This window comes from Centroberyx affinis, unplaced genomic scaffold, assembly GCF_046629955.1.
Source record: "Centroberyx affinis isolate AG114_WGS23_722 - 3 ecotype Tasmania unplaced genomic scaffold, CSIRO-AGI_Caff_v1 ptg000719l_1, whole genome shotgun sequence".
NCBI classification, from domain to species: Eukaryota; Metazoa; Chordata; class Actinopteri; order Beryciformes; family Berycidae; genus Centroberyx; species Centroberyx affinis.
Window position 1 is genome coordinate 130,227 of NW_027279336.1, and position 20,925 is coordinate 151,151.

The following is a 20,925-nucleotide window of genomic DNA, read 5'->3' on the forward strand; positions in this document are numbered from 1 at the left end:
TTTCTTTACCTCGGGGCAGAAGTTCTGCGTACAAAGATCTACTCTGCCGTCTATGGATGGACCGTGCGCCTTTTCTAGCACATTATCAGAAACGGTGCGGATCATTCACTAAAGAGAAACCAGTCAAGAAAAACCCCGTCGTGAGTTGCTGACAGCTCTGAAGTGGAGCCATTTGCAATAGACCAGGACCCGAAACCGCTGGACAGGAGCCGAAAGCAGGTGACACACTGATCAAATATGCGCGTAATTGGAATACACTGGCGAGGTGTCCCTTGCATCCACACCGGGGTAACAGTGTCGTAATGTTCAATACTTCGGGCATCGAGCTCACTTTTAACAAGAAAGAGGAGATCTCCGAAGTTATCAATGGCACTCTGCAGCTCCTGTACAACGTCCTCGTCACCATCAGTCCCACAACCATGTGGAACGAGTCGTGCGGGGAGCAGCTACAGGATTTCGGCCGGCCGGAGAAGATCATTATCGGGGTGATGCTGGCGATCATCACGGCGGTCACAGTGATGGGGAACACGCTGGTGGTGATCGCCGTGTGCGTGGTGAAGAAACTGAGGCAACCTTCCAACTACCTTCTGGTGTCCTTAGCCGTGGCGGACCTGTCCGTGGCCATCGTGGTGATGCCGTTCGTGATAGTGACGGACCTCACCGGAGGCAAGTGGCTTTTTGGAGAGGTGTTCTGCAACATCTTCATCGGCATGGATGTAATGTGCTGCACCGCCTCCATCATGACCCTGTGTGTGATCAGCGTCGACAGGTAAGTTCCCCAAAAGTTGGCAGCCCGGAGCCCGCTCGAGCTGATGAAGTCTGTTTGATTTTTTTTTTTTAAACGGCACCAAAATGACGCATTTTAGCGCGTAGTGCGTTTTTAATGCAAGTAGGAATACTTGCAAGGAAACGACGCACGTCTGTCTCTGTTATACGCTGCTGAAGTCCAATTAGGGCACGTTCTGATTAAGTGTCGACTGAACTATTGAACTAACGAGTTTTTGCCTACATAAGAGTTCATGGTTTAAAATGAGACGCGTATTTTGCGCAAGGGAATGGCTGTTTAGGAGTCTAACGTCTGACCACAGATCAAGCTGTCGGGTTCCCTCGATGCGGTTAAATGGCCACTGACTTAGAAAATGAATAATCAGACTGTGATTAATTTAATAGCACGCTTAATTAATTTGGTAGACCAGACCATGGCCGTCCTCCCGCGTCATTACGCATTCAGGTTCAGCGCCCACCGACCTCAGAGGTGCTATATGGTTTTACATGATTTACCACCGTCCTACATTTCTAAATAAAGGACAGGCCGGGTCCCACCTGCTCTCAGTGACGTGCTCCATACACGCTCACGGTTCATTAACGCTGGAGTCAGGGCGAAAAGTAGTGGCATACCATTCACATGCTTAGTGATTTGTCATCCTGCAAGTCAAGTGTTCACTAAAAATCAAGCATGATAAATTCGCATAAATACCTTGAACTATATTCCAATAGGAGTTTTGCCCAGGTCTCAGTACAACATTAATATTTTTTAATTTGATTATCCTATATATTTATGTACTTTGTAGACATATTCAACTCATATGTCAAAAAAAACAACAAAAAAACCCCTGCATCCCTTCATCTTGCCAAAAAGACAGGAGCCCATTGGCTGCTTCCCTGCCATTAACATGGTGATAAAGCATTCAAATTGAAGATGGTTCAGTAAATGTCTGTTTAGAATCCACACAAGCTAGGTTTTGCACACTGGTGGCCACACTGTTTCAAACATTGATGTTCCAAAATAATTCATGGAACCCAACCCAGTGATTTCCTACATGCATGACTAACAAACTGCTTAGTTTTACACTCAAAGTAAGGCAGTGCACTCCCTCCCATCGAGATCCACTCTGTATCTCAGGCACTCGTCTTTGGAGTCCTTGCCCACAGTGACAGAGCCGAGCTTGATGGCAGTGGGAGACGGATTGGACACCTCCACCGCTCCCACTGTAATCTGCGGCGAAATAAAGTCAAGTGATCAATCTCACTCCTCTGCCTCAGCAACCACAACAAAGACAAAGACTCATTGTTATACTGATGATCAGATTATTTCCCCCCCCTCACCCGCTTGCCCACGAGGCTTTATTACCTCAATACATTAAACCCCGGAATTATGCATGCTGCCTGCTTGTGGATTCGGTGAACAAGAGGGACTTAAGTACGCCTGAGGAGATAACACTATTATGGGAGGAACCGGATCACAGATATGAGGCGGTGATACATCGCTATTACTCCAGTTGGCTGGGTAAACATGACGTGCGACCTTGCTGAGCTATGAAGGAGTTTTTTTTTTTTTGGCTGTGGGAAGAGATGGGCTTGAGGGAGCGTAATAAGATTTTCGAGCTCTCCTGAGGTCAGGTCAGAGGTCACAGCGTTTGGAGAGGATGGATGGGGGTGGCTTGATGTGCACGACATCAGCGGCCATTCACTCCCCCCGTGAAGGCATGACCTGACCTTCTATATAGAGCGTATGAGTCGGGTGTATGGAACCTGTTCATAACGCATCATTCCGCTACATCCCACTGGGGGAGGACACCACCCATCAATCCCCCTAGCTGACTTTAAATGTCGAGTAGAAATGAGTAAACAATGCCAAAGTGTTAACCATAGCTTCTCCTCGGAGCACAGAGAAGCAATATTCACTGTTTATAAGAACATATAATGGGTAAATCATTTCTCTGGAGGCGAAGTCAATGTGACAGCATCCCAGAAAAATGGATGTTTCCTTGACTGATTATCGACTTCAGATGGATGTCTCTTCTTTCCCAGTTACGCGCGGGAGGATAAGTGGGAGTGTGGCGAGCTGTCGGGTCTGATGGCCATTCTCTGTGATTAGGGCTGTGAATTGCTCATAGCATATGCTCAGCAAGGACGGAGGGGACCCAGCTGCGAGCGGGCATGTCTGAAACGATGAAGTTGGACGATTGAATCTGTTACCATGAAATTAAAGCGTGCACACCCACCGAATCGCACCGGTGTCGAGCCGCTGCATAGCTCCCTGTTTTGTTTTGTTTGTTTTGTTTTTTTTTTGCTGGGCACAAGAACAACAAAAGCCTGTGAGAACTGAGAACTGTAACTCAGTAAGACCGAGATTAGCGAGACGTAATCGCCCAGGATTTCATTGCCACACAAGCTTTTCAGTGGGACCCACTGTACAGAAAGTCCTGAAAACTCTTTGCGCTGATCTTCATGAAAACAGACTCATGTTAATTAAACAATGGAAAGCGTGTTTGGCGTATGACTCAACGCCGGGAATCATAGAGATAATTCATTAGGGTGGGAATTGGCAATTAGAGACATGATTAGATGTATTCAAGGCCCTCACGCCGTCATCCAGGGTTCCCAAGGACGCAATCTGTAAATCAAGCTGTCCGCTCTGATAGTAAGGAGTGCTGCAGATGAGGCTCAACATTGATCAGATGTACTTGTTGGGGCTTTATGGTCCCTGCAGACTAGGTGCTCTGCTGCAGCGCTGGCTATTGATTGTCTCTGCGAGAGCTCCTTTAGCTTCACAGGGGAGATGTATGCCAATATTGACAGTGTGGTGGTGGAGGAGCGGTCCCTGGTGTAGGGGGACCGCTGGATTCATATCGTCCAGGCTTTGACGGATGCTGAGAGAGAGATCTACTAACTAATCTTGGACATATCCCATCACATTGGTCCACTCTTTACAGTGCCTGAGGGTTGCACTTAAGCGGTGTTGAATTTGTATACAGTTATTGTGATTCTGTGGTTAAGTAAGCCATGCTCAAGTGGGGTCTTAACATACCCAAGTATAATTGGATCTTGTCTAAGGAGTCGGTCTAAACAGATGACACTGGTGCAGCAGCAACCAATTAATTTCTTTTAAAGGGGCTATACTGCAGGAATTGAAATCTTCTTCTACGTTTATATAAATGTGATTGGGTTTATTTACTGAAGATATCCTGAAAATGTTCAATTGATTTTAAGAGGCTAGATCGAAAGTTATAGCATTTTCGAAACTCCATAGATTTTTGCAGGCAGTTTCAGATTAGTTCCAGTTAATGCATCACCACTGGATATGATCTTGATTGGCACCCGTCCCTAAGTAACTGCTTAACTCCTTCCACACAGGCAGGTTTGCACTGGTGCACTCTCTGCACTGCCTACACTCAAGCAGGTTTTCATCATCTGAATCAGGGGAGCGAGTGCTATCTGCCATTCAGGGTGTATTGCGACGTTATTCAATTAATTGAAGAATACCATTTATATATATATATATGTATATATATATAAGGTACTCCTGCATGCATTCAGAGACGCTGATGTCCAAACTACAGCCTGTTTATTTCCCAAATGTCAATTCTCTAATGCATTAGAAAGAACTGAAGGGAAACTTGCAGTGTGTGCATTGTACTTCACCATTTAATTGGACTGGATTCCGTCCAGCACCTGTCCTAGATAAGGACAATGGATGTGTGTGCTACCACTACTCCTATTTCCCAAACTACACTTGTAAAACTTAGTTCAGTAACAGTTCTCAACAGTATAAGACCAAGCTGTTAGCAGACTGGTGTCTTTCCGTCCTTTAGCCTGGTTCACTTCAAAATGATTGAGGAATGCACTTCACCGGTGTTGAAGTTGTATATGCAGATGCTGATTTGTGGCTGTGAAAGCCGTGCTTATGGATGAGTACCCATTCATCACCTCTGATCGCCTCAAGTGGAGTTTCCATGCTTGCCGACAAAATGAACCTAACGTACCGCAGCATTGACTCAGTCACAGCAAAAAATAAATCCTGTCTGGTGTTGTGAGCTGTAGGAAGGAGAAGTTAGATTCCCATTTCTATGGCATGGCCTCCTGTCCAAAACAATGTAGGACTATTCCCTCACAGGTATCCCAGCATGCTCCTTTGTCAAAAGCTCAGCTTCACCCTTGCCCACTTCCCTAAAAAGTTAGTTGCTCTGGTGCTCTTGAGACAATTTTTACCCCCACCGAAAGTAATATGTTGTATATTCAATAATTCAAAAGCAAAATATGAATGATTCATTCGGAACAGCGGATATTCCTTTTCTATAGTTCCTCAGCTGTCTGAGAAAAGATGGAACTAAAGGGAATGGAAGAGCTTGCTATTGCAAGAGACAGACCCTCATTAAATTTGCAAATCCAAAACACACTGGCTTAGTCTCAATGAACATGTGGATGGAGGATGGATATGGGTCTGGCTTAAAATACAGATGCCCCTTTTTCCCGGGATCAGGTGGGCCGGTGTCCCTCTGTGATGACGCCAACAATCTAATTTAGTCCTGAGACACTTTTCAGCAGCAGATAGGCTCCTTGGCTGCCACTCACACCAGCCAGTGTTTACTCTTATAGTTTGGTTTGTTTGGCCAAGTGAGAACAATGCCATTCCAACTCAGAGATGCCTGGAAATGTGAGTCTCAGTCCTCTTCCTAGAGAACTGTGGTGCGGTTCATTAGGAGTGAGAACGTAATCCAACCAACTACAGTAAACAACCCCAAAATGCAAGGGATTATGGGTATAAACAGGCGGATGTTGACATCTGATAGCCAGCAGTCCCTAATGCTTGGAAAGCTTAACAAAATGATATCTGGACTGATGCTCATATTCAGCCATTTCTTCATGTGTTTTTACAGTAACCGGTATGAACACCAGAGAAGAAGAGCGCAGACAAGCCCATACTTAGCTAGAGTTACAGGGACGGGGATCAGATTTGTTTTGACTCTCCCTGCTGCCAAACTCTCTAACCTGGCAGCATGACAGGTTACCAAAACTGTCCAATAAACAAGCTACTTATGAGTCCATGTGACTTTTGTTATTATTATGCGAGTGAGAACCTAAAAGAACCAAATACAAAACTGCAACAAAGTGAACTTTTCCACTCTGGTCCGAACCGCAGTGGAAACGAACCGTAGGTGTGATCGCACCCTTAACCTTGCGTGGGGGGATTTGAGGGAGGAAATCACACTAGCGAGGACACTTAGATGGCACCAGGATTAGCTTCGGCAACCGTTGACAGCCTGGCCGCCCGCTGATGTGTCAAACTCCACCTGTCCTCTACATTTGATTATATTTTATGAGGTCGGTGAGCAAGTTCGTCCCAGGAGAGACAGCACTTGTTATGTGCAGCTGGGAACATCCACCCGCAGCACCAGACACAGATGACTTGACCTGGCTGACGTGTCCTCAGGTAATATGATGTGACGCCTCGGCTCTACTCTCTCGGGCTCTATTCACTTCTGACTTGTCGTCCACCTTGCCGCAGTGCCACGGCGACGCTGAAATACGGAGGGATCGGACATCTCCCGAGGAGCCGGCGCGGTCCAGATCGAAAGGCGGTTCGCGCTTGTCGAGGAATGCTAAAACGGGACGAAACGCGCGTCCTTGTAATATGCAGTGGGATATTACACTGAAGTTTGGGTTCCTGCGATAACAACCGCTTTGTTAAATTCAGGGCACAAAAGATCCATTTCATACTGTGAAGAGGAATGCTGCCACTCATCCTTGTCCTTTAAGGGGGAATAAAAAATGTGAAATCCATCACTGTTCATTCAGCTTGAGTCCGAACCATGCAAACATGTTCTGTTTACGCATAGAGCTACTGTAAATGGGAATATTAAAATAGTCAGGTTAGTTAATCATTTATAACTGACAATTAAACTGTTCGCTGCTTGTACTATGAACCACAGAGCGCCATTCTATTTGACTATCTGACTGATTTCATTACAGGAACACATGCGCCGAGAGGCAAATCCTCCACTGTTCATTTGATCAGATAGAGTCGGGACGAATGAGAGCTGAAAATGAAAGAAAGAAAAATAAAATGAAATGGTAGTGCAAACCGTTTGTCTCTTGACCTCGTGGATTTTCATGAATTTTCATGAATTTTGAGTACGGACACTCAGGGTCATGGAGTGTCCCTTTGGCCTCAGTCATCACACAGCTAAGGTGATAAGGTGTCTACCCCACTTGAGATTTGGAGTCATTTGTCTTAGGCTGCATTATGAAAGCAAACATTATTGGATGGTTTGGACTAGTTCTTGCAGTAGTAGTAGGTCTAGTATGGCTACAGCATGCCCTTTGGTTTGCCATTCAAATGCTGAGCATGTTTGGTCCCACCAGCAGCCACTTAAAGTGGGTCAATGCCAAATAAGATTAGGTGCCTTACTAGCACTCTCCTAGGTCACTTGTACCAAACTGAACACACCACACTGTACCATGGTGCACTCATGCAGTGGAACAAAATAATCAAAAACATCATCATCATATTGCTAAATGTGTTTAAACGGCATACAGAGTCATGGCTCACTGATGGATCATACAGTCTGTCAAACCAGTGTTGGATTTGACTTCCTGCTTGTCTTTTTTCCCTTCATCAGATTTCCAAACTAATCAGTGAGCTCTTGAGCCAGATCCAGTGATACATCATATTTGAAGAGTGGCAGTCATATTGATGGATCAAAGACCAACATGCAAATTTCCCCAAAGAGATTCTCCAGCCAAAGTGGCATCACAAATAAAAATAGGTTGGGGGGTCATTTGGCTGATGTCTTAAATAATTTGCATATCCCTCCTGTTGGGTAAAAACCATCTGACTCCAATTTTGTGATTTTCTTTTTCGTGCTGGAATTGAGTGATATTCATTACCAAACATGGTATTTTAGTCCATGGAACCTGTGAAAAACACAAGTTCAAAAATACAGGGTGTTAATGAGGACACACAGTAGGCTTTGTTTTCTCAATTCCTGAGAATTGTGGAGACAACATTGCTATGTTGCACTTTTGCTGTGCAAGACATTTGACATGAAGGATGATGGATTAGTTTCTAACCCATCAGAAGAAAGAGATCAGATTTTTTTATTGCCTTGCACCAAGCTTGTCACCCTCTTTCCCCAGGTAATCTCCGGGGAAACGAAAAAGAAAAGGCCAAATTCTTGACTGAGTTTCAGAATGGTGCCGGTAGAAGTGGCATAAATCATGTTTCGTGTTTGGCATGACAAAGGTGGGGTCCCATTATTCATCTAGAATGAACAAAGGGCAGAAAAATGTTTACCGAGCAGTGGGATAATGAGTTTCCTATTGACGGAGCTGAGAGATTGGAGACACACAGAGTTTTTGTGGTTTTCATGTTTATACATAAACTGAAAGTTTACATGGTCCATTATAGATAAGGCAAGTTTCACCAATTAAGTACCAATTACTTAATATCTGTGAAGGTCTCTTAAAATATTAAGTGTTAACCTGACAGCAGCATTATATGCATGCGTGTGTATTTGTGTGTATATGCACTGTATGCTAGGGTGGTATGTGTGTGTGCATTTGTGGATCCATATAATGTTCCCAAAGGCAGCGCTTCGAAGAGAAATCCCATTGAACATGCAGACATTAGTTAACTGCCTCATATTTCTATCACACAGACACATCAATCTCCATATATGTCTGCCACTGTGCATCGATCTTCTGTAGTTGCCAGAGTTTTCACACTCAATTCTCAAACTGATCATCCAAGGCTACCGTACGATAGAAATATTTCTGTTACGCTGCCCATAGTGATGGCAGATCTGGAATTTCCCTGCTTACTCTTACTCATCAGTGCAGCACGAGGTGAGAACTGGATGCCATGAGCAGTTTGGCCTAGATGTTGACTAGAGACTGAGAAGTTGTTTGATCCTGACCGACTGGAATATGGAACATTTTCTGTGCCACAATCCAACAATAAATGATCACATCTAGCATAAACTATGTTGAGTGATAGAATGCTCCATGCTAACCCTTTAGCATACACTACGTTGAGATTGAGACATTGAGATTGAGTTGAATTTTAGCTGTACACAAGCTAATGGTAACATGGAAAGTAGTCCCTGGTAGTTAACAACAGTACATTAGGCTATCATATTTTGTGTAAATCTCCTACGCACAACTGCCAGACTTGACCACATCTAATTAAAATGACTTACGATTTAGCTTGAGAGATGCTGTTCTCAATTTCTCACTTTTGAGATATAATGGCTTATGCTAAAGTGTTATGGAGCTCACACATAGTGTAAGCAAAAGTGTTAGCATGGAACCTACTATCACTCAACATAGTGTATGCTAAAGTGTTAGTGTACTAAAGATAGCTTTCAAGAATTCTATTATTTCACCACGCTGTTTATTGCAATGTAGTACATTGTCACTGGATATATTGATGTGGCCTCAACACTGACCTTGACTTTACAAGATCAGTGTTATCTTTGGTGCCATGGTGTCACTGTACACTTTTGTTTGCTCACCTGCAATGATATTTTGTTTGTCTATGTTTCAAATTAGCCTGCCATAGAGATGAATCCTGGAAATGTACAAATATTTTACAATCATGTTACGGCTTGCAAAGACAAAGAGGCTGAGTAATTTCTCCTAATTTTCTCTCCCTGCTCATATGTGAGATAAACAGCAGCGAAATGGCTCTCGTAATGAATATTCCTGTCATCAGTCATAGTTTGCCTGGTTAGATCACGCTGTGCACGAATAGGAACATAGATTCCTCCTCCATATCTGATGTTCTGATGTACGTCAGGGTCTGGTGTACGAAATCAAATTACATTCAATTTAGTGTCTTCTCCTGAAAACGTTAATATAACCGCTGCTGATGTAAGGAATGGGTGAGAGCACTGTTGTTCCTTTTTGCTTGAAACATCAGTTCCATAGTACATTTTTCTCATTTGTTTTACAGAGTATTAGTTTATTGAGAGACTTAGATTGTTTATTGGCCATTAAAAATACACACACACACACACAACCTCTCTGGCCTTAGATGCCCTATAGATAAAAATAAGTCAAAGATAGTACAAAATCCCTTGAATCCTGGTTCTTTTATTTTCCTTTTTTTCGGTGGAGAAGTGGGGGTGGAGGACAACAGCAAGGGAACCCGTGGCAGCAAGAATCAATGTGCAGTTTGCCTTTTCACCAAGAACCAGCAGCTGTAAATGTCTGTTTCCTTGTTGAGACACGGATGTTACTATGATACACTGTTCAAATACTGAGGTGAGGCAACCGTTGCTCCACATAGATAAAGCTAGGGAGAGGTGCGTGCCTTAACTGTCTATATTTGCGGAACACTGGACAGAATATGCATATCAAATTTGATCTTCAATATACCTTTCACTAAGATTTATGAGTGGAGAGTGTAATGTAATATCCACTGTTGACATGATTCCATTGTTGATAGCACCAATTTGCGACTAATTCCGGTCATTTTAAAAGCGAGGTATGTTACTGAAGATTGAATGATATGTTCCAAGCCATGTTTTTTTCTCAAAATGGACATATATAGTGTTTTAGAATAAATATCTTCAAGTATTGTATAGCTAATGTCTATAGGGCAATATCAGAAATATCCAAGACTCTGGAAAATATGATTTAGAATGAAAAAAAGAGAGAGAAATATGAAAAGAGAAATATATCTTTGAATTGGAAAGCATCAGAACTACACATTGGAGACAAATGTTTTCTCTGTGCGTGCATAAGAAAACGCCCCAGAATTCATCCAGATATATGAAAGTAATACTAGCGTTTCTCTCTCTTGGAAGAGAGAGAAACTTTTTTTTACAACAGAGGTCCGTGATATTTTCTTGTCCCAAAATAAAAGGTCAGTAAAAGACTAGGAGGTAGAAAAAACCCCCCAAGAATAGACCTCAACATTGGCCTTTATTTTACATGGCACCGCCTAATGACTCAGGAACAAGTCGGATACAACTCCTCCTCACTGTCCTCTTCTATTCAGCGAGCCTTGAAATGATCACATGTAATGGGCCGCACGGACTCCTCAGCTATAGCCTACTAACTGTTGGCTCGCTGCCGAATTGGAAGAAAGTGAGTCGGATAAAAAAAGAGGAGGAAAAAAAAAAGAGGAGCTGCCTGTGGTCTCCGTGGTAACTAAAATCTTTAAACATCTCCTCTCAAAGGTCAGAAGTAAAACCAGAGGAAGCGGAGAATTACATACCTCCCCCAACATCTGAGACTTCCTCGCAGCTTATTTAGCTTCAGAGGCGTCCTCCGAGAGAGAGAGTGCACTCTGTGATAGAGCCGAGGGGAAGGTGACAAAGATGGAAGGGCTCTTCACACTCGCTCCCTCACACCATCATGACAGGGAAAAGAGAGGACGACAGACTCGCCGGCGCATAATTATTCCGCTTCCACCAATACACTTTAGTCATTGTATAATGATGAGGAGTTAGCACATTCATTAATATTTGAGGAAGCGTTTTAGGGCCTCGCTAAATGAGTCGGTAGATTTTGGAGCTTTTAGTGGGATGCCACCCGCAGCAGGAGATGTATAGTGGGCAGTAATAACACTTCACACGCCATATTAGGATTCTTTCTCTGCATATCCCTCTGAGGCATGCATGTACGCATTTAATACCCTTGGTAGAGAAAAAAGTCTGTAGAGGCTTTGCTTCACAAATCGAATGGAGGTCCATTGGAGAATTGACTGTGCAAATAATGTCTAAATATACAACAGCCAGCCAAAAAAAAAAAGAGAGATATCTCAAAAAGATTGAGCCATTCAGTAATGTTATAAGTAAAAGTGAATAGCAGATTTGTTTCCAAATTTAGCTGCAAACTCCAATACACTCAGATTCACTATTCGCTATATCACCAGAATAACCAAATCAGAACATCATGCTATTCACCAACAGTGCTCAGTGAGTGGAAAGCTGCCTAAGAGCGCTGGTCAAAAATAAAGCCTATTTGTGCCTGTCATGGTCATGCATATGTAAAATCTCATTATTTTGCCCACGTAATATTTATTTGTAGGCGAGGCCATGAAAATCCAGATTTTGCCCAATTTACTAACACTTCACAACACCAACTCAACCCAAATTATTGCAGCACATACAGTATAAGCTCCTTTGAAAGGTGGCGTAAAGACTCTGTGCAAAGCGCTTGTCCGTTCAGACTGGCTGTTATCATTGCTGCAGGATGCAGGCATCGTGGCCAGCAAGTCAGGAAGCAAGAGAGATTGTATTTCGTCTTAAATCAGGACAGAGAATTATTGATTTGATTTTTGTATTTATTTATTTAATCATTAATTTTTTTTTAACACTTATTTCCTTTCTTCACTTGTTTATTGTATTGTGTTTCTTAGTTTGTTTAAATTAAAATAACTATATCCTTGAAAAAAATAGATCAGACAACACTCCAGTTATAAATGAGCTTTAGGACTCAAGGGTATCAGCCTTGGTGGATTAGTGTTAGAGCTGAAGCACACACTTTGTGCCTGGTGGTGGGTGATGTGTGGTGATGAAGGGGCTATTTGCTTGCGCAGTGCTCTTTCCTGAGGGCTTGTTAGCGCCTGAACTTGATTTGCATACATTTCTTAGTGAATAAGATAAAAACTTGTTTTTAGCTAAAGCAACTAAGATGCAAAAAATGCGGAAATTGTCCTCGCAGCATAACTGTAGTGAATTTGGACCTCTGAACTGTTAACCTGAACAAACTGTTGTTTTTTTTGTTTTGTTAGCTAGCTAACTAACCAGCAGACTAATTAGCAAAGCAACCAGTATTAATGTTAACATGCCATTAGCACTACTAACACTAGCTTCTACTAGATACTTTAGCTAAGCCCCTTTCACACATGAAACCTGTAAAATTGCCTTTGCGCTTTTTTTTACGTAATGCTACCATTCACACAATACTTGACAATACTGTTAAATTCGACTGTTGTCATTTAGCGGAAATTACGTTTAACCACCGGAATCACTGCAGTTTGAAAATACAATGGGCTATCTCAATTCCACATTTTCGTCAAAAAGTAAAGCTATAGGCTACCTGTTGTATAGTGATTTGTATTTCCCTCAGTTCGACAACAGAGTGTCCAAACATTGTGCTCGTGCCGTTAAGCTAGCTTTCATTATCTAAACACAAAATCGATTTGATTCATCAGTGGTGAAATTATCAGTCACCGGTCACATACAGCACAGAAATGAAGCCTGGCTATTTACTGTAATACTGTTGAGACAGCCAAGTTGTATATTTAGAAGCACAATAAGCTGTTAACAGCCATGGTTGCCTAAGAAGAAAGACCTTCACTATGGCCGCCAGAGGGTGTGTTATGTCAACCCAATGCCCTCTTTCAGGTCTGTTTTGCCTAGTGCAGATGACCTACTTAACAAAGCAGACGGAATCACTTTAACTGCACAAAGCTTTATCTGTGATTGTCATATGCACTGTGCTGTTTTGCACTGACCATCATTTGTGGTGCTACTGTATTGCCTTGTATGGTGGTGGTGTTTTTAAGCATATGTTTTTTCATGGTCTATTCTATTCTATTCTATTCTATTCTAGCTTGTAAGGTATTCAGTGTGTTGCTCAAGGACACTCTGACGGTTGAGGGGAGGGTTGGGGAGTGTGTGTGTGTGTGTGTGTGTGTGGGGGGGGGGATAAATGGATCATTTATCACTTAGGCACTAATAGCTGCCCATCATCTCTATTGGTGTGAGAATCAGTAAAGCACAGATAGGCACAGGTGGTGTGCTACGCTGCTCAGGCCATAAAACATCCATGCTGACTGCTTTCACTGCTTTACAGCAATTAGGAGGAAATACAAGAGACATCATAAAGGTGTCAGTACTTAGGACAGAGGAGTACAAGTAGGGTTTATAGGTGTGTCCTTCAACTATACATACCTATTGTGGAAATTGGTCTATGAAGGGACCTACAGTACCAGACCCTGGCCCATATTAAGGACCATGGATGAATATGGGCTATTGTGTACATAGAGAATTACATGACAAGTTTATTCCAAAATGAGATATTTGCCATTTAAAAAAAAAGCTCTTGCAAAGCTTTTACTCTTTCAAAATAATTAACAAAAACAAAGTTAAAACAACACTTGGCACTTTAAAAGGATAGTTGCTAATGGATGTCCTTAGAGGACAAATAACAATCCTTTTAAAAGGCTGGATCCTCCGTATTTTAGAGACACTGAATGAATTCCTTTCCAAAATACTGTCTTGAAATACAACAATTCACATATAGAGGGATATTTAAAGTTTGTCTTGCACTGTTGCTTGGCACTGTATGTGTTCCTGTTGTCCTTGTACCAGACATGGGGACTCGAGTCACGTGACTTGGACTCGAGTCAGACTTGAGTCACAGTTTGAATTGCTTGAGATTTTACTTGATGCATGAAGAGAAGACTTGACTTTGACTTGTACTCTGATGACTTGAAAAGGTTTCTAAAGTCTTGACTTGAGATCTTGTGTTTGTGTAAATGACTTGGATTGAAAGTGATGAGATTTGTTCCAGCAGACGACTGAATTTAAATTCTGTTTTCTGAATTTGTATGGAATGATTGAATTTATTGAAGTTGAAACTGAGTCTAGAAATCAAACTCATGATGCTCTTACCAAGTTTTTATCCTATTAAAACCATATTGCATTGAAAAGTCCTAGATATTTAGTTTTCTTTAAGATATTAAATTGATACTGGACTCTTGATTTGTTCTGACTTGACTTGCTGTTCTACATTTAGACTTGAGACTTGACATTAATGACATGGACTTGACTTGGACTTGGACTTGACTTGGTAATCTTCATTTAGACTTGGGACTTGACTTGAGACCTGAGCCTCAAGACTTGAGACTGACTTGGGACTCCAGCAAAGTTGACTTGGTTGTACTATGAAACTCTTTAAGTTGACTGTGTCTCTGCATCATGGTTACCAAGAACATGTCCTGTATATCATGTTTGGTGAATTAGGTGTTTCTGATTCTGAATCTGGAAGTGAAACAAGCTGTCAGGCTGCAAATAGTAAATGAAACATCTGTCTGTGGAGTTTGATTCATTTCAGGACATGCTGTCATTAATAAACAAGTGAAAACTAGCTTAGTGCTAGTTGTATGCGTGTCAGCTGTGAGTGTCTTGATAAGTAATGTAATAATTGAGTGCTTTCTCTGACTGTCATGGATACAGACACCTCTAATGTTTTTTTCATGAATTGAAAAAACAGAAAGCAGAGTGGTTTCATTTGTAATTACTACAGCAGAATAAAATGTTGTGATTAGTTTTTCTGCCCCACGATACACATTGTCACATTTGTATTGTGATATATTGAATTCTTTGTCTATGATATATTGCTGTAGTGTGGGTTAGTGATGTTAGGTAGTCATTATGTGGTATGCTCACTCAGGATGTGGACTGGCCCAAGAGGATGCCAAATGTCTTTTCAAACTACTTTTCTACTTTTGACTGTATGAACTTTCTGGTGAGCATCGCACTGTCCTGTGTAGCAATCCCCAACCATCTGCCACTCCAAGTAGGTTAAAACAAATGGCATGAATTATTTACAAAGACCATTTGACCCCGGTCTGGCCTGGGCCGCCGCGGTCGGGTGGCTGGAGGTAGACGACAAATCTCAGGGAAGAAGAACCTGTCTGTCCAGGCATGACTCATTTTTGGATGTTTATGCAAGAGTCTATTTTAGATAAAGATGTTCTGCCACTAAGTGACCTTCCTCGCTCAGTTATTTTAACCTGAACTTGACCAGAAAAGAGAGGAAAAGAAATAACAGAACCTGGTTCATTCATGAAACAGATGGGATTTCCTCGTTTGGTTTCTCCTTTCGGGGGAAAGTAACAGCTCCACTGATGTTGTTGTGCAGCTCGCTATGTGACATTAGAAGTTCAAATTCTGTCTTACTGAGGTTTCTCAGAGAGAGTGTAGGATTTCCAAAGCGTTCCTTGAGGACCAAGGTCTTTCTCTGTTATCAGAGAGATTCAGCAACTCTTCAGTCTGGGGCAGCTAAGATAATTACTGTACTGTATTGTCAGTACTCCTTGCTTAAAATGAAAGTTCACATGGTCATTTCTGTGTTTTATTACGTTCACAATGCTTTATCCCTTGAAACCTGTTAAAAACCCATTGTAAATACAAGGGTGTCAATGAGAAAACAAGCATTCTTTGCCTCTCACATTTTGCAGATACCCGTTTTTAGTCCAACAAGAGCAGTGTGATTAAAATGCTCTTTCTCAGCCATGGATTGGGTGTTTACAGATCCCCCCACTTTTCAGCAGCCCCACTCTCTTTATGTTAAACAAACCAAGCATGAAAGCCGCAAATACAGACTACTGACCGCTGGATGAAAAAAACCACAGTGGCGCTGTACTTCTCAGTTCTGGAAGAGACAGTTCTTCAAGAAAAATGGTTTGATCTCAGACGACGTGTGCGTCTCAGCACCCGCTTCGTTCACACACACACACTGTAACACAAAAGATATTCTCCCTAAAATGGGCAACACCTCGCTCTTTCACATGCTCGTCTTGGACGGCCCTCAAGTGCAGTGACATCGGATTTATAAACATCTCCACGAGATAAAACCCATTTTGGAACGAGCCGTTCTCCGGTTTCCAGACTTTCTGTGGGAACAAACTAATTCAGCAGACTTCCCTTCCCCCCCCTGTTTCTCTCTTTTTTAGGAGGAACTGTTCTAAATTTGCCACCTCGCCACCCATCTCCACCGCAGCTTGGTAAATATTTCACTGCGTATCCCCTCTCAGACATAAAAGGTTTGAGTGGTGCTCCTGGAGATGACTGCCGACCGCTGCCGACACCGGGGCCGGTTTGGATGTGCAGAAAATAGTTCACTTATACTGTGCCCTCGCTGGTAGCCTAGCGGAAGTAATGGAATTCTCCATTAACTCAGGCACACTGTTTGTCCGCGGCAGAGTAATCCCCGGGGGCCGGTACAACTGTGGATATGCCCCAAATCCTCCTGAGATAGGAGAAAAACACAACGACTCGCTCCTCATTTCAAGTGAGCTGTCCTTCTGTCTCATTGTTTCTGCTTGGTGCGTGTTGTTTTGTGGAAGGCGATTAGAGCCAGTTGCCATTGTTTTTTGGGATTTCTATGCGCCTCCCCATGTGGTTTTTATGTGTTGAAGCATATTGTACAATCTGCTATAATTTTGCATGGTGTTTGTCCTCATATTCACATATGCCTCTAATTTCTTTCTCCTTTCCCTTACTTTCTTTTGTAGTTTCTTTTGTTATATTCTCAAATTTTACATAATTTTGTTTTTCTTTGCCTCCATAAGTACTTCATACATTTGTACTTCGCATGTTCTACTGCTGAAATTGTTGGTTGTGTCTGTCTATATGACCCTCAATTTGCTATGCTATATATTTATTTTCTGTATCCTATTACTACTTGCTGCCGCAGTGACCTAATGTCTCCACAGGGATCGCTAAAGTTTCATCTCGTCTTATCCCATATATACTTCAAAATGAACAAAAGAACAGATCCGATAAACAGCCAGCGCCGTGTTTGGTTTTTTTTGCGTCACCTCATCCTGCGATAATACATGCAGGGACCTGTGTGATGAAGTGTTAAAATGCGTACAGTCTCACCCAACCTGGCAGCCGTCTCTCTCTCCCGGTGAAGATGGTGAGAGGATGCCGGAGCCAATGAGAGCGCCTCTAAAAATGGCTCTCTCTTGTAAAAGGCCAAATATGAGTCACGGGTTGTAGAGACGCCCCCCCCCCCCCCCCCCCCTCCTCCCCATTAACCACCACCACCTCTCCCATTGAATAATGCATTCAAAGAGGAGTGTTGCATTACTGTGTATCCATTATGTATTCCCGTGAATTCCCACAGCATGGAGTGTGTACCCATCCGGAGATCTGCCTTGTATCTATTTGACGGCGCGCGCCTGGCTGTGTTCCGGCCCCTCCGCGAAGCTTTAACTACGTTTTAAGCGCGGGTTGTAAGCTAGGCTGAGCAGTGAGCAGTGGTTGCAGGGCTGGGGATTGGATACACACTGCTTGTTATGTAATACCCACAGAGCACAACAAGCAGCCTTAACCGGGGGATCTGTAAAGAAGGAGAGGGCAGCACAGCATGGCAGCGGAGCTTAAATGGGAGCTGAAAAGTCACTCTCTACACTCTACAGCTGCAACCCTATTGTTTTCCATCCTGCCTGAATATACACAGCAGTATGGCAAATGTATATATATATATGTACTGTCTAGTGTCTATTGTCTGGCACAGAATGTAATGTCCTCTTGTCCGTGTGTTTACTGTGATGTATATACTGTGAAATTCTGTAAGCTGTCAATATGTTTCTGCACGTCAATGTCATTGTCAATTGTCTCAGGTGAATGATGTAAGATTTACTTATTGTCATGGCAATGCTGCCACATTCTGATTAGATCGTTTAAATACAAGTCTGGTAGGTCACTTGCCTTTGGATGTGATTTTTTTTAATTTTTTTTTACCACATACCCATGTGATCCAGATCGGAATTGAAAAAATGCGACTCCATGCAGCTTTTTGCTGTTCACTCTAATTAGAAAACATCAGATCTGTGTCACACGTGAGAGAAAAAAAATCCTATTTGGACACTTTCAGCTGCTGAGTGAACAAAGCCTTATTGTCCTTGCCAATTAAAGTGATTCTGATTCTGATCGATACCGTTTGGCCATTGTGCTGTCAGTTGCTAACAAGCTATAGCCTGCAGCATGAATGATGGACTACAGTGGGGTGGTTTTTCTTTCCCTTTAAAAACCCTTTAGCATGTGGCAAACTGAAGACCTGGGTCAAGTATTTCATATTTGCACATAAACGTTAATGTGCTTGGAGCGCCAAATGGTGGGGTTTGTCACACAGCATGGGCAATATGGCAAGCGCCAGAGAGTTAAGACAGTGACACATGACTGGGATGCATTTCAGAGTCAGTTTAGTGTATCTTCCCGTGTGACAACCTGACACTGTCTGAATTGTGTTGATGTTGTAGAGCTGCCATTTTGATTAATAACAGCCTGTCTTCTAAGGCGAATGTAAACCAGTAAACAAGATTCAGTACATTGGCATTTGCGCACCATATAATTGTTTCTGAATGAGGATTGTGGGAGTTGTGTGAAAATTTGCAGCTAATGTGCAAAGCTTCATCATTCTAGTTAAATTTTCACAATAATAGAACTTTAACTTCCTTTTATTAATTAGATACTGCACAATAAATACCAGACATAATTTGTATAAAAATCATTTTCTTAACAGCTGTAAATAAAAAGTACAATTTCTCACCCTGACTGACTGACCTGAGTTTACCTCTTGATTACCACAGCTCTGTGGTGACAGCAACATGCAAAAGAGCTGTGGGCTGGGTGAATTGGCCAATGCTCCCCAAAGCTTTTCATCTTGTGATTAACAATAGAGCTGAAACTAGAAAAATAGGCAGCACTCTCAAGCATTCATCAGTGTGGCTTTTGATGCCAATCAAGGCTGTACAGTCAAAACGCGCTCAGATATAAATATACACCTCAATCATTTCTTGAGAGCGCTGGCTATTTTCCCAGTTTGTACCCTTTCAAGCCTTTTGCACCTCACTTTATCTTTCTTTGGCGTTTGACACCTCCAGCTGCTATTTGAAACCACAGAGCTGCCCGTTTGATTGATAGCTCTCTGTCCTCCTGGTGAAGCTCTTGTAGCCCGAAGAAAAGGAGCTAATGGCCCTCCAGACAATGACGGGGCTTAACTCTTAGAGCTCACGACCTCTTATTGAAATGGCCCTCTCTCTGAAAAGAATGAATATGAATTTGATGCTACTGCACGCCGGTGTGATCATGATGAAGACAGGCTGTGGCTTTCTGCTCTTTAACGGAGCGTTGGGGCGCAACATTTGTGATTAAGAGGCCATCCAGCCGAGCCGTTGCTGAGATAACTAAGCGACTGTATTTAAATTAAAAGGCTTTTAGAGCACACATCAAGGTACTTTCAAACCTTTAAGAGAGGAATTATACTAAGCTGACAAGCAGCCTGGACGTTAGTGCTATACATAGTAATACTTCTTTGTTCTCTTCTGCTCGCAGGTATCTGGGGATCACACGGCCCCTCACCTACCCGGCCCGGCAGAACGGCCAGCTGATGGCCAAGATGATCCTGGGAGTGTGGCTGGTGTCGGCCTCCATCACCCTGCCCCCCTTCTGCGGCTGGGCCAAGAACGTCCACACAGCCGGCGTGTGCCTCATCAGCCAAGACTTTGGCTACACCATCTACTCCACAGCCGTAGCCTTCTACATCCCTATGCTGGTCATGCTGGTCATGTACTACAAGATCTTCAGGGCGGCCCGCAAGAGCGGCGCCAAGCACCGCTTCACCGACTTCGCGCGGCGCGAGCGCCTGGAGACGGTGGCCAACGAGGCGCTGCGCATGCAGGGCCTGAAGCCGCCCGGCGTGGCGGAGGAGTGCGCCGCCCTGTCGCGCCTGCTGAGCCGCGAGCGCCGGAACATCTCCATCTTCAAGCGGGAGCAGAAAGCGGCCACGACGCTGGGGGTGATCGTGGGGGTCTTCGCCGTGTGCTGGCTGCCGTTCTTCATCCTGTCCACCGCCAGGCCCTTCATCTGCGGAGTGGAGTGTAGCTGCGTGCCCATCTGGCTGGAGCGCACGCTGCTCTGGCTGGGCTACGCCAACTCCCTAATGAACCCCTTCATCTACGCCTTCTTCAACCGCGACCTGCGCTCCACTTACCGTGACCTACTCCGCTGTCGTTATCGCAACATCAACCGGCGACTGTCCGCCGTGGGCGTGCACGAGGCTCTCAAGGTGTAAGGAGTGGGAGTTTAGCAGCATACTTTATTGTTTTGGAGCGACTCTCAGAAAGTGGAAAACGCTGCCCCTGTGCTTGTACACTTGGAGCTTAAAGGGCGACCTGTGCACAGTGGGCCTGTAGATAAGACACAGACTGACAGAATGGGAGTCACTGTTAGTGGCTCTCTGGCCCCTCCGCAGAGGCAGAGAGACAGCGCGATCACTTCAGTGTCTGTATGACTCAGTCATTCTATTTTGGGAGGAAAATCATAGAGCGTACTTGATGGGCTATTCATGTTGACACTGCTTTTGTGCATATGCCACAATTCCGTCCGG

The 20,925-nt window shown here is 43.3% G+C and overlaps 1 protein-coding gene across 1 annotated transcript; it reads left to right on the plus strand.

The window, feature by feature from the left end:
• Positions 1-302: 302 nt before the first annotated feature.
• Positions 303-20,610, plus strand: htr7c (5-hydroxytryptamine (serotonin) receptor 7c). The gene is made up of 2 exons (XM_071519669.1): positions 303-769; positions 19,872-20,610. The coding sequence occupies exons 1-2, from the start codon at positions 303-305 to the stop codon at positions 20,608-20,610; spliced, it is 1,206 nt and encodes a 401-aa protein (XP_071375770.1).
• The last annotated feature ends 315 nt before the right edge of the window (positions 20,611-20,925 follow it).

Bases quoted from the DNA above. Each gene is read 5' to 3' on its own strand.
- htr7c (XM_071519669.1), top strand. From the start codon at position 303: ATGTTCAATACTTCGGGCATCGAGCTCACTTTTAACAAGAAAGAGGAG. The intron at 770-19,871 runs GTAAGTTCCCCA...TTCTGCTCGCAG, and splicing joins TGTGTGATCAGCGTCGACAG to GTATCTGGGGATCACACGGC.